The 17,993-nt window shown below is 29.7% G+C and overlaps 1 protein-coding gene across 1 annotated transcript; it reads left to right on the top strand.

The window, feature by feature from the left end:
* The first annotated feature begins 1,992 nt into the window (after positions 1-1,992).
* Positions 1,993-17,097, top strand: LOC126776344 (PAS domain-containing protein cky-1-like). Its single transcript, XM_050498802.1, has 11 exons — positions 1,993-2,371; positions 8,003-8,184; positions 9,688-9,761; positions 9,841-9,930; positions 10,036-10,224; positions 10,810-10,994; positions 11,182-11,288; positions 12,842-12,992; positions 13,676-13,975; positions 15,678-15,823; positions 16,715-17,097. Exons 1-11 carry the CDS (start codon positions 2,361-2,363, stop codon positions 16,900-16,902), a joined length of 1,623 nt encoding a protein of 540 aa, XP_050354759.1. The 5' UTR covers positions 1,993-2,360; the 3' UTR covers positions 16,903-17,097.
* The last annotated feature ends 896 nt before the right edge of the window (positions 17,098-17,993 follow it).

Below are 17,993 nucleotides of genomic sequence, written 5' to 3' on the forward strand. Positions count from 1 at the left end.
ATTCGAGCAATTTACTTATATTTTGATGAGCCGAGACGGCCTAGTGAGCCGAGACGGCCTAGTGGTTAGAACGCGTGAATCTTAACCGATGATCGTGGGTTCAAACCCAGGCAAGCACCACTAAATTTTCATGTGCTAAATTGTGATTATAATTCATCTCGTGCTTGACGGTGAAGGGTTTTCCTTCGTGAGGAAACTTGCATGTGTCTAATTTCATTGAAATTTTGCCACATGTGTATTCCAATAACTCGCATTGGAGCAGCGTGGTTTTTTTTTATAGAATAGGAAGGCGGACGAGCATATGGGCCACCTGATGCTATGTGGTCACCAAACGCCCTTAGACATTGGCATTGTAAGAAATGTTAACCATCGCTTACATCACCAATGCGCCACCAACCTTGAGAACTAAGATGTTATGTCCCTTGTGCCTGTAATTACACTGGCTCACTCACCCTTCAAACCGGAACACAACAATAGCAAGTACTGCTGTTTTGCGGTAGAATATCTGATGAGTGGGTGGTACCTACCCAGACGAGTGGTGGAATAAGCTTCTCCTCAGAAGGGAGAGGATACCTTAGCCCAGCATGGGACATTAACAGGCTGTTACTGCTTACTGATAACTTAATAACTTTTAACGGAAATTTCAAATTTACATTACATTAATTATACTAAAAAGCTCATTACAATATAATTCACTTTCAAATCTGATACAGTATTAGTCTGCGGCTCGTTTTATTTATTTTATGTAAAGATTGATGTGATATCATGTCTGGTCAGATTACGTTGATCGCGGGTAACGCGGCAGCCGCCCGCAGGCGATGCGCTCTTTATCAACTTGAAAATATTTTTTTAACAACATCCTTTAAAATTATTGCTTTCATTTGTCTGTAATCTGTCGTTTTCACTTATTTGTTATTAGAACTAATATCTCCTATAATGAGAAGCCAAATTATCTTAAGCTGTATAGATAAAAAAAAGTAATATCGTATATCTAGCTTTATAATTAATAAATAGCTGTAGCGTAGGATTCAAAAATACATTGCTTATAACATAAGGTTGATGGTAAATACATTTAGAGGTTTATTTTCGTTTCCAAAATAAAAGAAGATTTAAATAAATATGATCTCTTACTATGTATATTCGTAACTTTCCGAAGTATTAAGTTTACTACAGTTTACATAACGGTCAGAAGATCAGCCAAATGTCCCTTAAACTATGAGCTGAGAAAGCTTAAATTATGCGTATTATTTAAAGCCTTACAAATCTGAAACAAAATATAAAAATAACTTCTAAATTGTAACAAACAAAATGTCTTTCATATGGCGCTTACTAACTATATATCACAAAATAACACCTAACACCTGTTATATACAACGAAGATCAGTAAATAAAAAGTTGCTTTTAAAAACAGGCTCGACGGAACGACCACTCATTAAAAACTAATTAACTTGAGAATTCGTATCAAGATTCATTGCACATGCCTCTGCGCAAATCGTCGCGCACTTCAAACCAACGCACTTAACTAAAGTATCAATAACTGTCATTATTCACAATCACGATACTATCATCTCTTTTACTCAAGCCATCGGTAATTACAACATTACTTACATCCCTCTCGAACTCATTAATTTGAAGCAATGTTCGTAAAACACCACTCATTCCATTTCTTTCACGCCGAAACAACGGAAAAACGCGACTAAGAGATATGTATCTGTCTCCCTCGCACGCGTTTGATGTGCCTTAAAATAAAGTCGTTCTTTGAAATTTTCTTTTTAGATTTAAAACGAAAGCTACTTTTTCCGATGACGAGTCAAAAGTATTTAAAATCGTTTTGAAATTGGATGTGTCCCTCGACACGACGGGACTCGTTAAGGCTCCGTTGCGTGTTTTTCGACAAAAAAGAAAATAACGCAAGCGGGAAAGAGAGGTTCAACGGAGGCTTTTTATAGTCGTTGTCCCGATGCGCTCGCGCACGGAAGTATCGGAGCTTCAGGATCGCTCCTAATCTCATTCTCATAAAAAGCTCACGCATATATTGACGCGTTATCATTAGTTTTGAATTTGGAAATCGTTTTTTTTTTACAATGTGCTTCGGCCGCGCTGTGAGGTTGTATAGGTGTTAAATTATGTCGGGCACGTGTTGTTTATGGTTGCTTTTATGGCTAGAATATGACATTAATTTAGTGAAGTTTTATGAATAGGGTTGTTATTGAGCAATCATTGAGACTTTTTCTTTCGTATTGTGTGGTCGTGTTTATTTATTATTAATTTAGTATTAATTAAATATGGAGTTTCATTGATAGTGTGTTCAAGTGATTATTATTAAAGTATAAATTTTTTATAAAACTACAATTATCAAAATGTTTCTAAGGTAAGATTTAAATTTATATTTTAATATGATTTCATATAACATTTAAAAAATATAAATATTTATTGTCAATGCAGTTTAAATATTTTTTACAAACAATTTATTACAAAGATAAATTAATCAAATTAATAAATTATACATACATTTGCTAATTATTACTAAGAATATCCGACGGGATTTTTTCTGTATTTTCCAAAGATAGATTAATAGAATTAATTACCTATTATTTTACATTCTTAATTAGATCGTAATAAATTATAGTAAACATACAATAGACACAACAACTACACCACAGATATTATTTTATAAGGTTTTATTGTTAACTTTAATTTATTAATCATAATAATTAATACGACAATAAAATATGAAAAATAAGAAATCGAAATAAAGTTTTATGTTCATCAATAGTTTAGCCATTCTGTTTAAGATTGCTATTGTTATAAACTTTGTTATTACATATGGATTCACTAATTAACTCTATTAAACATAGCAGTATTACTCTTAATATGGATCATACATAGATGTATTCAGTAACAGCCTGTGAATGTCCCATTGCTGGGCTAAGGCCTCCTCTGCCTTTTTAAGGAAAAGGTTTTGGACCTTATTCCATAGATGTATTATCAAACATTTATTATTTCAAATTGATAGAATTTAATTTAGTTTTTTTAACTTGAATGAGGTTTATTATTATAATTGTATGTCTTAAAAATTTAGTCAAATGGTTCCCTCGATCATTCTACTACAATTCAATACATATAATGTTATAATTATATTATAACAATTATACGAACCTTATATATTGATACAGTTTCGCTTTATAAAAAAATATAAATGAAAATTTATATTGTATATATACAGAACATTTATATATTTACAACCTGAGTATTCTATGTGCCTTTCTCCTTATTTATCCTTATTTTATTGCATATATTAAAGTACATCTTCGCATATTTTTTTAATTATATTGATAACAAAATCATTTTATTTTACAAAAAAACACATTACAATTTGTTTTTGTCAATTTTTACACTTTCATATTAAAAAATTAAAAGAATAACTTTTCAGCAAAAAAAACTATGTCCTCCTTCAAGTATTTATTACTAAATTAATAAAAATATATTATATTTTGAAATAAACGTTATAAAAGTTAAGTAATTGTTAAAATTAACTTAAATTAAAGTTACAAATGATTTGAAGTGTAGATTTTAACGAGAAAAACAAGAAGCGTAATATACACTCCAACTACATACATTAATTATTTACACTTAAATTTTCACCTCCTAAACATCAATTAATGCCAATATTTACGACCAACTTTATAAGTAAGACGAAATGTCTATAAACAGAAATATAATGCTCAATATCATATACATACTATATTACATAGATACTTCGTTACCACGTTTCGTAATTCAAAATATAAATATTTCGTAACTGTGACGTTTTGTTTACAAAAAAATTGTTTTGATAGCAAGAAATATAATTCCATTCGGAGATGTAAAGACGCTGAAAATCAATCCTATTGTTACTTAAGTGTTAACTGAGTACACGCTCTACGATGTCTGTCAGTTTCACGGCATTTTCACCTTATATGGGAGTATTATAAACACTAAATTCGCATGCACATAATATTTAACGCACATAGATTGTTAGGTAAATTTATACAAACGTAACCTTGTATAAAAATAAATATCAACAACTATTACGTAGCGCTATTTTTAACGTATTTAAAGCTTTATTTAATATCGAGAGAATATTAATGAAAAAAATAATTGTTAAGAAAATTCTACAAGGAATATTTAAAAAACGAATAATCATTTTTTCATAAAAATAAAATGTCAAGCCCAGAAATAAACGCTAACTTGACAAATTTATAAGTGACAAAGTTAAATATTTGAAGGTAAATACATATATTTCATACCGTGTAAGTAAATATTTTGTATAAACTAGGATTTAAGTCTCCAATGTATTATATTGTAATGTAATGTTCTTATGAAATAATAGTAGGTAATTTTATGTAAGTATTGTATAACATGTTATTTAGTTTCAAAATTAAAAATGTATATAGTGGAACACTATTAATCTGAATCGCAAAAACTTATTAAAAATTATTTTCTGTTAAAACGACTCAAAGTCGTTACTTGTTAATATAATCTACAGACAAATAAACATTCCCCAGAACAACAATGAGCATGAATCAAAAAATGTCTAAGCTTCTAAAATCAAAAAAAAAAAATAGGATAAAACATCTGATCATCTATCTCGACTTTACTGTTGTTGCAGTCGATCGACTTCGACGATAGAAAGCGATCGAACGGATAAAATGTTTCGATCGTCATTATGTCAAATCTCGCCGACTTTTGACAGAATTATCGTATGTAATCAAGTAATCACGTCAATTGTTGTAACTGCTGAGAAATGCTTAGAAATTTTACGATGACGCTTGCTCGAAATCTTCTAGTCGAAGTACCGATAACATTATTTTAAATATTTGACGTATGTTCGGCTTGAAGTCGACTTATCTACAATTAAAGTTATATAAAACTATTAACGGAATTATATTTACGTTAAAATATTTTAGCGCTTCTAGCTTTAATTTAGCTTGACCTTATATTTGTTTGTTAAATGTATTTAATGTAGATGAGTAAAATACTATAAACATATCATTCAGATCAATTAATTATCTTATAATATTATAAATAAGCATACTGACATTGTTTATTGAACAATGTTAGTGTATTTACATATTACTTTATTTAAATCATTTTTAACAACTGTAGGCAAGACTTAATTGATTTATTTGACATTAAAAAGTTGATCCAAAATCACTCTTTATACGGTTTTCCTTTTTTTATAAAATTTATTATTGCCTAAAAATTGTGTATTGTATAATTTTTAACGTGAATTTTAATGAATAAAAATAATATATATACTTGTATATATATAATTGAAAATAAGTATAGTAATTTGTTACGAATTAATGGAATACATCACTCGAAATAAATACTTTTCTAAATTCAAAAAAGATTCATTCAGTATACCCAATTTCAAAACAAATTTCTCATTTCGATACATCATTAGAACACGTGTTCGAACAAAGAAGCTTTGAGCACAAACTAACTAATCTAAGAAGAATTTACACGGTCTGTGTTGGAATACCGTGAAATGTCCACGTTTCATGCTCCCAACGTCCGACTATTTAAGGAATGTTAAGTTTTTATTCCAACACGTAAATGGTAATGCATTACAATGATCTTTGAACTTCATTCACAAAAACTTTGACGAAACGAAAAATACGAAACTAATAAGATTGAGATGAGGAAATTTTCTAACATCTTGGGTATCTATTTAATTTATTCTATAAAAAGTTTGACTCCTCCTACATTACTTTTTATGTAATGTTTAAGTCTTGATTTGTTGAATTTACTTTGTTGCTTTTACCAAATAACTCATTGATTTGCATTTTATTAACTAAAATAAAATGAAATATGTCTATAATTCTTACACAGTATCATAAATTAACTAAATTTCAAACAAATAAATTTGAATATGAAGTTTTAATTATAGCTCAAAAAGAACTTTTTTTATTTATTGTATTTTCAAGATAATTTTGTAACAATATTTTTTTTCTCCGAAGGCTTTTTGTATTTAAAGCAGTACTAAATAATAATTATTTCACAATATTAATATTTTCTTACACACTATAAAGCAAATAAATTATGCAAAATCAATTTGTAATATAAAACTAATAACTGAAATTCTAAATACCATTACTCTTTGATCGAAACCAAAACAAACAACTACAATTCAATCAAATTAATAAAGCGACGGGGGCACCAATCATTTATTTCTCACAATCGACTAAAAAGCCGAATAAAACTTAATGGGTACAAAAAGGACTCCCAAGTGAGATGAAAAGAGCCGAGCGATGCGCCGACGCATGTTAACATACGATGTTAGCTACTTCCTTTATTGTTAATATAAGCAAAAAGAAATGTACTTAATAGGTTATAAAATTATGTTTCACTGTGATTGACTTCTAATACGACCCCCCGTGTTGTAAACTGCGCATTCAAACTATTTTTATTATTTAAAATTTTGTTGTTTCCAATGAACATTACAGATAAACATGCTGAAATCAGATCAAATCAAGATACATTTTATTCAAGTAAGCTCTTGCAAGCACTCTTGAGTCGTAATTTTAAAAGATTATATATATTATAGGAATATAGATTCTACCGAAAATCAAGTTATATAGATATTTAAAATCTTTCCTTAATAGGAAAGGAGGCCTTCTTCCAATTGGATATTTATGGGCTCTATATATCTTAATTTTTTCAGCACTTTCCCGCTAAACATTGATTATGTGACCAGAAATGTATGAACAATGACTGAATTAACTGCGTATAAAACTTCATGCAGATTAAATCTTGTCATGTTATGTGAACGTAACGCTGTAATATAAATTAATTATTTTGTTTTATTTTAGGTATTAAACTTAGATTTTGGTTAAGGAACTGATTTATAATATTAAAGACTACATATTTAAAGAGTATTTTCATCAATTGAGAAGTAAACATTACAAATATATTTTACCTTAAATAATATGACTCATTCAAAATAATTACACATTAAATATTTTTCAAATGATTAATATACGCTTTAATTCTACTATATCATCTCTATTATTGTCATAAATATTTCGATTGATATAAAACATTACCTTTACATTTCTAAAGAACCTAACGCATAATTAGCACTAGTACAAGACCAGTTCCTCGAAAGTTACATCAATGCTTATAAAATATTCAATTGGACATAAATATAGAGATCGATTATAAATATAAAAACACCATGTGAATTTCAAATCAGAGATATTATCAATGATTATAGAAATGAATGAAAAATCATTCGTATCTCATTTCGTATTCCTGCGAAGGATATAGGAAAAGAAATTGTTTGCATTTAAAATGAAGTGATAGAATTTGCATTACAATAAACATCTTAAGGTAAGGCAATAAATCCATGAGTCCTTTCCGCCGAGCGGCGCTATTACAACAATTCTAATGGTTTGCGCGTTATGTTAATATACCCTGTATCATGCCGACATACACCTGTCCGGAACACTGTATCCGCGCATTGTCTATGATCCTAGAATCGTTTATACTTTTAACATTTCCTAGATGATAGTTTTCAGCTCAATAAATTATAATAAATGATAAAGTTTATGCGGGTGATCAGGTTTTATAATCATACTTACAGCTTCCCTTGAACTCTAAATAATTGAAAAATATCCTTTACGTCACATTATTTGAAGTTTTGGGAACTGCTTGCCCTAAGGTTTAGGTTATATATTTTGATCGGATACGTAGAAAATAAAATATACGTATAATTATATTGTAAACAATTTTGCTTATAGAATTATTAATATATTTGTCATAATATCTAAATTATATTTAAATATAATCATTTTTTTTAATTTATGTATACAAATTAAATTTAAAAAAACGTTAGTTCAATTTTAAAAAAGCAAACCCTATTGAATATATATATTTATATGGTTCGTGATAACTTTAAATGAAAAAAAAAATTATAATATATTATGTAACAATAATAATTATTATACTGATCCAGATTTGAACCAACCAAGTCAACAAAAGGCGCTAGTAAGATGCGACGCGACCTTATAAATGCTGAAATCTCAAACCTGCGGGACCTGCTTCCACTACCTCCTTCAACCAGACAGAGACTGTCACAACTGCAACTAATGGCCCTAGTGTGCGTCTATGTGAGGAAGATGAACTACTTTCAACAAGGTAAGCTATTAATTATTAAAGTTACTGTAGTCAATATGACACACGTCAATCTTAACCAAAGATTGTGGGGCCAAGCCTGGGCGAGGTGCCAATAAATTTTCATGTATCTTGAATCGCGTTAATAATTAATTTTAAGATTTACTTATTTTCATAACATTTTAATAAAATTTTCTTTTTTTTGTTTTATATATATATACACATATACACAAGTTTATAACTAAGTGTTTATTAGTTTAAGCTAAAAACATTAAATAATTCAATGAATAATAAATTAAACTACCGAATGAACAGCACGCGTTACAATTTCTGCTTAATTTTTTTGTTAATAATTCACCGAAATGAATCGAACGCCACCTGCTATAGTAATATGGCAAAAACCTTTACATAAGTGCCAAAAACAACTGTATATAATTTCAACTCAATCGGAGGAGCGATGCGTGAACGTATAAAATACGGACAAAATCAAGCATTAAATTTTATATATTCGATTTTTCCTACAAAGTAACTTGCAAAAATTTAGTTTTTTAAGGAATGATATATTCGGAAGTTAAATATTTAGTTTTTGAAATAAAGTAAATTATATAATTTTAATAAAAGAATTGAAAATTTATACAAAAAAAGTATCTAGGTAAAAACAGTCCAATTGAATGCTTGACAGCCTGAAATTGAAAAGCTTGACAAAAAGTTACTAACGATGTTACACGAAATATATCGAATATAATAGAAGTTTTCATTTAGTTATATTTACTTATTCCTTATTCGTTGGATTGATTATCCTAACTTGATATATTGCACGCGAGGCTTGAGCCTCAAAAAATACAAATTAGGGTTTCCGATCGAATTGAATCCAGAATTCACCTGTTCTTACTTCAGAGCAGCCAAGCCTGTTCCCTATACAAATTAAGACTGTCCAAGTATATAAGTAGACTTTTGGTGATCATTGTTTGTTTCTAATATAATAAAGTGCAAATATTGAAGTTAATTTTCACTGATCTTGCCTTGACCTGATGATTCAATAAATGTCGTTAGTTAAGGATTTAATTCCATATGTTGAACAATAACTATATCATAAAGTCAATTAAAAGTATAATATAAATTACTGATATAAAATGCTAAGAGTAAAGTTTTACCTTTAGACAAAACATATATTCGAGAAATCCTAGTAACATTACAATTATAAAATAATATGAACGTTTTCCAAACATGAGCATGATGCTACATCGTGATTATCAAACAACGATCATTAATTAACCACAAACACTATTTATTCGCATCCGCGTAAAATTTAACTCGTACAGTTTCCCATGCTCCGAATCTTTGGCTAAGCTCATCACGTATGCCGTTATCCGAAATCTCGACCATGTTTTGAAAACGTCCCCAAACTTTTTGTTTCACCTTCAGTCACGAAAAGGCATATTAAGACGTTTAAAATGCATTTAGTTCGCTATCTTATCTCCTGTTGCTATTACTTCACCCATAATTCCGTCTTTCTTTCTGTTTTAGTGTTCAAGAGTCACGACTTCAGTTATCAGTACCAAGAGCAACCTACTCCTACACCTAATATCGGATTTTCAAAGGTATATTTTTATTTCAAGTTTACGAGCGCTCACCGTGAAACCATAAAATCACTTGTGACATTTACAATGTCTTTTTCAGGCAATGAACGGTTTTATGATGATGATGACACAGAACGGAAAACTATTATACATATCGGAAAATGCAGCGGAATATTTGGGCCATTCAATGGTTTGTAATTACTTATTAAATCTATCTATTCAAAAAGAAAAAAAAAATATGGTAATATGTGACTTCACTAAAATATGGTTTTAAGATTATTCTTATTTATTATAGGAAGATCTTTTAATACACGGTGATAGCGTATATGACATAATAGACAGACAAGATCACCAAATGGTCCAAATAGAACTCAACAAAGGGAGCAATGGAGAGACTGAAAATGTACCAAAGACTAGGCATTTCTTCTGTAGGATGAATGTTTCGAGAAACGCAAGACGCCAGATGAGATTTGGTGACCAAAAAGTAAGGATTTCAATTTTTTTGAAAAACATCTATTATTGTTGTTACATCAAATTTTATTTAAATTTATTATTAGTCTATTCTATTTATTTTATTAGAAATTCTCATTGATTTTATTATAAGCAAAATTATTTAATAAAAATATTTTATTATAATATGTCTTACTTAAAAGCCGAGATGGCCTAGTGGAAAGAACGCGTGAATCGTAACCGATGATCGTGGGTTCAGTGCAAGCAAGCACTACTGAATTTTCATGTGCTAAATTTGTTATTATAATTCATCTCGTGCTTGACGGTGAAGGAAAACATCGTGAGGAAACCTGCATGTGTTGAATTTCTCTAAAATTCTGCCACATGTGTATTCCACTAACCCGCATTGGAGCAGCGTGGTGGAATAAGCTTTTATGAGGAGAAGGTTTTTTCTTCAAAAAAAAGGGAGAGGAGGCCTTAGCCCAGAAGTGGGACATTCACAGGCTGTTAGTGCTACACTATGTCTTACTCCTTAATAATTTGTTCGAATCGAGGTAAAAATTGAACAATGAATTACAGTTTATTTAATTTTTAAATTAATTAAACTGTTGTGTTGTAGGTAGTTTTAGTTCGAGGCCACTACGTGTCATACTTACCGTTATGCAGTCGAAATGAGCCAGTGTTCCTAGCATCGTGCACTCCCCTGGCTATGCCTGAAACTCGTGAATGTGTGGCCCATGGTGCTACTAACGTATTTACAACAATACACGCAATGGATATGAAAATACTGCATATAGATACCAAGTAAGATGTTCTAATATGTTGTTACAGTTAAAATCGGAGTTTTTTCGTCTAGCTTTACAATCAATATTTAAATTTTCAAACTTAATAACAGTCAACATATATGTTACGCTTCTAGTCAATATACTTTAGTTTACTTTTATGTTAATTACCTTTTTTAATGTGCAGTACAAATACCATTTTCTTTCAGCGGCGAATGGTACCTAGGTTGGAAAAAGTCAGAATTAGTGGACATATCGTGGTATCAAATTCTACACTGGGATAGTTTACGGGAAGCTCAAACCAAACATAGATTAAGTGAGTACATTCATTTATTAACTCTTAATAATTATTTTATAATATTTACGGCCTTATATATAAATTTGTTAAGCAATGCTGGGTCTTCTTCTTTTAAATCAATAATGACAGAAAGATAGAAATCAACGTTTAACTAAATAGCCACTAAGCAAAGTTTATGAGTAAAGCCGTTAATTTATGGATTTAATTACTTTTACTAGCTAATGTTAACTATTACAAATATTATGGTAATATGTTTATTTATTTATTATTTGTAACAGTATAGTTTAGCTATTACTGATAGTAGGGCCTTGTGCGAACTCGGCTGTGTTCCTATGACTGTCCTTTCGGGAAAATATAGGCATAAACAACTTTTTAGTTCTCATGTTTGGAGGACGTTGACGATGAATGGAATGTATAACATTTCTTTCAAGGACAATGTCCGTCGACGAATGTAAAAACTCACTATCAAGTGCTCTGCTATCAAGTGTCGTTCAATTATAAAAACCAAAAGAACGAGGCATAAGTGAAAGTATATTATTCAAGCATTTACTGGATTGGATGGATTTTGAATCGAAATTTTACATAGTAAAATTAAATTTGAATTTAACACCAGTTCGGAACTAAGATTTTTACTAAAAAGAACCGGCAAGACACTCAACTAGTATATATTTTCGGACTGTTAAATGCCATTATTCAGTAATGAGTGGTAATGATCAAATCTGCCACAGGAAGAAATCGAATTTGTGAAAACATTAGTGCAACTTTGCCGAGAGATGGTTAATGATTATTGTATTTACAGTAATTTAATTAGAAAACATGAGATACGTAACAGTACTTTAACTTAATTAATATGTTGGTATACGAATCATGTCCGCGTGGAATGGTAGCAATGCAAACAGCGTTTCCGTGCTAAATTGCTATGCCGATCCTTAAAGGAAGATAATTACGTAAGTTTGTTAGTCCATTACAGAAGAACCGATAGCGGACAAAGATTTATATTATTTTATCTTAGTAAATTTATAATTTATACCGTAACACCAACAAACCAATAATGTAATTTCAATATTTTTGTATGTAAAAAAAAATTGTTTTCGATCATATTTCCATCTCCTTCCATCGATTTGAACGCATAAAGTTTTAGTGTCAGAATTTAAATTTTTAGGAGAGCAAAATTACGTTAACGTCCTTTTGATTCTCATTTTTAAATGTAATTAATTTTTTATAGAAAGTTACTGTGTTCGTCGAGAAATTCTCAGTAGCAATCTGGAGATAGGAAGTTGCCAGTGTTACCTGGAAAGCACGTAAATCTGATGGTCCTACGTTAATACCAGATTTTAATCAATTAAATTATTTATATAAAAGTGAGGAAATAGAAATTGCACCTGTTAGCACAAAAAATTGGCTAGCAGGAAAACTTGACTTTGTGAAAACCATTATGGTCTTTATTCAATTAGAAGTTAGATAAACCATTCATTGTGTAATATGGTATAACTTTAGGCTTAGTAGTAAAATCTAACTTTACAAATAACATTAGCAGTTCTGGAAAATAAAAGTAAAAACTTTCATTTCAGTAACTCAATCGGATCAAGATAAATGCTGCATACTGCTAGTGAAGTTGCAGCAACGAAGCGGTCAGTTCCTTTGGATACACATGGTGTTGCAAGTGAAAGATGCTGCTGATACTCCTCGACAATTCATTGTTGCTACTAATCAGGTTTTGAGGTAAGCCACATTTTACCTGCATGTGATAACAGAAAACCGAAGTCACGTACCCTAATCACTTCACTAAATATACTAAAAGCATTAGGACTTCAAACGATATTACATGTTACAAAACAAATGTTAATAAACAATTATACTATAATAACATATCTTAGAAGGAATAAATGTATGCTGAAAAATAAAAGACATACATATATAGATATACATTCATACAAAGCTAAATAAAAAATATAAAAAAGTCAGATTTGCTCTACATTACAAAATTGATAAATTCTATTCATATAAGTACATGTAATAATATGAGACTGTGGTTCAGTAAAACCTCATTTTGTTACTATTATTCATATAATACATATTCATTCAATATATATGAATATTTTGTTTTATAACTGAGGATATCTACAGAAAAATATTAAGAATCATGTGCGTGATTAAGAACAAACTCGAGACTCACCGCAGGAATTGGTCATAAAATGTCAGAAAATGATATGCGACATTGACCATAATAAATATAACATTTCAAGAACACACGCATCAAAATAGTATATCACCATAAGTGAGTTCTTACAGAATAGCATAAGCAGAATTACTTTTCTATGTCGTTATTATAAATTATATATCAAAATATTTCTTGTAAATTTTCTAATTTGTGTTTAATTAAAAGTTTACTTTATACTTAACAGTGAAGAAGAAGCATCGATAATGCTGGCTAACTCATGGCTTTACCAGTATTATGGTTACCAGAATCAGCCTTGCGGAATGCTAGACCCTCGATGCCAAAAGTTCTTCCGACGAGAACCATGCTATTCAGACCCATACCAAGAGTACCAATACGTAGAGAGCACAGAGGTCGATTACACTGGTTACCATATTACACCTTATATCCAGAAAACTGATGAATATGGATGCGAAAGGATATACACGGAACGAGGGCCAGTGGACTATTCCACTCATTCACCACAGTCTACCATAAGCGAAGATAGGTGAGTAATATACACAGTAAACTTATTACAAAGACGCAAACCTGTTTATATATTATGGTATTATTTCATCCTTAAAAGCCGAGATGGCCCTGTGGTAAGAACGCGTGAATCTTAACCGATAATCGTGGGTTCAAACCCGGGCAAGCACCACTGAATTTTCATGTGCTTAATTTGTGATTATAATTCATCTCGTGCTTTACGGTGAAGGAAAACATCGTGAGGAAACCTGCATGTGTCTAATTTCACTGAAATTCTGCCACATGTGAATTCTACCAACCCGCATTGGAGCAGCGTGGTGGAATAAGCTCCAAACCTTCTCCTCAAAAAAGAGGAGAGGAGGCCTTTAGCCCAGCAGTGGGACATTCACAGGCTGTTACGGTTACGGTATTTCATCCTTAAAAATATTGTAAATGCGAAAGTAAAGTCATTTGCTTGTTACGCATTTACGTCTTAAATACTCAACCGATTATCGTGAAATTTGGTACATACGTTGTCGAACCCTAAAACCTCAAAACCCACCAACCAGAACCTAATTATTGATAAGTAGGTAACGGAGTCATAAATAATAAATATATGTAAAAAAAGGAGACTAAAAGGCAGGGACGCAGAAGTCTTTGGAAAAAGTAAATTATATATACGTAAAGCTAAATTTTATTACAATATTTAATTCCAATAACTTAAATATAACGCTTTCATAATCTATGCATTATTAAATTAATTTTCATCCTTTTGTATCAGAGATATTTTCTCATATGAAATTGTTAGTTCGTTTATACAACAAATCTTTAGTATCCAACAGCGTCTTACATTACTAAAAAAAACAAACAAACACACAAGGTCACATCGTACAATTTGTATTCGTCATGTCACAGCGAGGGAATATAAATAAGAAAATCATCACCCTGTCCGTCCGCCTGTCCATCCGCGTAATTTGACACCTTTCATTACCATATTTATTGTGGAGTCGCCATCACCACAAAACATTTACATTTTTACCATCGACTATAATCCTAAATTCAACGGGATAAGATTCAAAATTCAATTAAATGTGTGTATATTCAATTCGTTAGCGTTAACCAAATACGATAAGTTGTAGAGAAAAAAGTCGTAAATCGAATCTCAATGTACACTTCAGTAATAGGTCAGTGTGGAACTTGGCCTTATAAAATTAAATATATTTTTTTCCATTCTTTCTATATTTGGTCAAATAATTAAGAAATAATTCAAAATTTATATCTGTATTTGTAAAAGGTTATTGAACTCTCATTCTAAGCTTGCTATTATATTTTAGTTATGTTTAATATATTAGAGTATTATAATATTTATATTTATTTAGTCTCTACAATATTATAACTGTCTAACTTATAAGACAGCAGATCTTGAAATCACTGTTTCAAATACCGGGTTGAAACAGTAAAAATTCATTAAAATCCCGTATCAATTCGGATTACCATTCATTTAGATTACAAGAGTGAAGATTCCCATATATATAATACATCTGTTTTTCGCACACACTTGTGCACTATAATAGCTAGTCTGCAGTCTAGTCTTTGAAATATTAACAATGGGCGAAATTCGATCAATACCCATTTACTTATTTAACTATTAATATGTATGTACATAAGTATTATAAAATAATTAAATGAAAAATACATTAATTTAATTTTTATACATTTTATAATTAGAATGTTTTTGTCCCTAGATCACCTTTACACTACGACGCTCCAGATGTTGTCATAAACAGCAACATGTACATGTATCCCATGCATGCAAAAAGGGAATACTACGAGCAGTATCCGCATGTTCAGTATAACTCACAAGAACCTTGCTCGAGTGGAACCATTGAAGGTATATTTATATTACTTAATGTAGCACAACGTCCATTTGATCTTGGATATTGTAATATCCATGGTAAACCCCTATGTAGCATGATGGTATATATCTTGTTCTTAAAAAGGAGTCCTTAACCCAATGGTATTTTTACGGTTACTTTTATATAAGTTTAGTTATAATAATGTTGTAATATTTAATATATTAGTATAAAAGATTAGCTCCTGAATTTATTGGATTTGGATTGGATTCTTGATGTAAACTTCTAAATAGATGGCAGCTTCATTATAACAATTAGTTCTATTTAATATGTACTTGTAACACTTAGTTAAGAAGCTCTTGTCTGCTTAAATAAAATTTAGTAGAAAAAAGCCATTATACCAAATTTAATCAAATTTGGTATGACGGCTTTTTTAAAAATTGTCATATTTAAAAAATTATGTATTAGAATCATATTTATATTTTATTAACAAATAAAGTTATCGTGAATTTATATTAAGTTAAGAAAAAAATCAAATCTCTCATAGTTAGTCAAAATAATAGCTAATTCAGTTCTCAGTTCTGAAAGGAACAAACTCAAACCTGGGAAAAACCTGCTGAAAGAAATTAATACTTCGAATTTAATTGCATATAAAAATACGCAATCACTTCTAATTAAATGAATTTTATTGTAATATCGTGTCCTAGAACAATGTAATAAAGATAATAATGGTTTTACTGAAAACAACAATTACTTTTATCATACAAATATATATAAATTTGAACCTGACAAATAAAAATATTGAAAAATATTCAAAGCGTTTTTTAATATAAATGAAATGTTGTCTTATTTTTAGATATATCTAAACAAACATCAAAATAATTATAAACGTATTAACAAATCTATATTTTAAATTGTACTTTGTCCAGGTATCGAATACCCAGCTGCGAAGAGAATGCGTGTAGCGCCAGCACCGCTAAGTCTAGAAGGCACCGACGGAATGGACCGATGGAATCCCAGTCCTCCTTGGTCGGATACTCTCAAAATGACCGACTACACCCAAAAGTTTACATACAACATGATACCTATGCCTGCTGAACGGACTATGGTCACATAATATTTTTAACTAAGGCTAATCTGTTTTGTATATATTTATAGTAATAGATTAGTTTTAAATATAAAGGCTAGATTGTGCAATATATGAAATTACTGTGCAATGTCCAAATACAACATATATACTAAATTTATTCATATTAAATACATCAATACGTTACATCAATATCAAACAAAAAATGAAATTATTTATTTAGTTTTATTATAATAAAAAAATAGACTAAATTATATCTCATATCTTTGTTCAAATAATAAAAATTTAGTAACTTTATGTATATGTATTGCATGCGTAAGATAAGCCTTATTTAATAATATATTTGTTATATAATTAAATTGTATTATTAATTTAATTGCAAGAATTATCAGTATTTTAATTTATGTAATTAATAGAAAATCATAAAATAGTATTTTTAATATTAAGAAAATATTTCCGTCCAAATACATTTCATTTCATTCCAAAGGAATAATTATTTAGTATATTTTTTGTAAATATTTATAAATAAATTTAGTTTAATGTACAGCCTATTTAAGCCAACTTTAGTAGCATCTTATTTAAGGTATTATAAGATAGAATAAGATGAGATATCAAATAAACTGATTCAAAAATAAATCAAATTTTATTTACTCTTTTATAATAAATATCCCTTAGGCGGTTAGATTTAAAAAAAAATGACAAAAATTTATAATTTTCCCTAATAAAATATTTTTTTTTATTTCTTCAAAAAGAATAAATATACAATTATAACTCAAATTACCCTTCCACCAGACCACGGCACCGACGATACCAAAGCACGGGTTATCCTAGTTTAGCGGCTTAGCATTGGTCAGATTAAACAATGACTCGGGGATCTGGAATCAAAACATCAGGCAATATTAATATTTACTTGTAATATTAATAAAGAATATATCCTGTAAAAGGATCACCATATTATTTAATTTAATTGATTTTATTTTCGCATCATAAACAACAATACGTTCAGAATATGATGTTCTTTTTGATTCTTGCTAATAATTTAAAGAAAAACCCAATAAGTTTTTATAAGCAGCAAAAAGTATTTCTTCTTTGCTTCAAACTTTTTTAATTGGAAAAAAAAA

This window comes from Nymphalis io, chromosome 20, assembly GCF_905147045.1.
Source record: "Nymphalis io chromosome 20, ilAglIoxx1.1, whole genome shotgun sequence".
Classification (NCBI taxonomy): domain Eukaryota; kingdom Metazoa; phylum Arthropoda; class Insecta; order Lepidoptera; family Nymphalidae; genus Nymphalis; species Nymphalis io.

Excerpts from the sequence above, each read along its gene's own strand:
- LOC126776344 (XM_050498802.1), top strand. Across the intron at positions 10,225-10,809 it reads TGAGATTTGGTGACCAAAAA|GTAGTTTTAGTTCGAGGCCA; the intron begins GTAAGGATTTCA and ends GTTGTGTTGTAG. Across the intron at positions 11,289-12,841 it reads TCAAACCAAACATAGATTAA|TAACTCAATCGGATCAAGAT; the intron begins GTGAGTACATTC and ends CTTTCATTTCAG.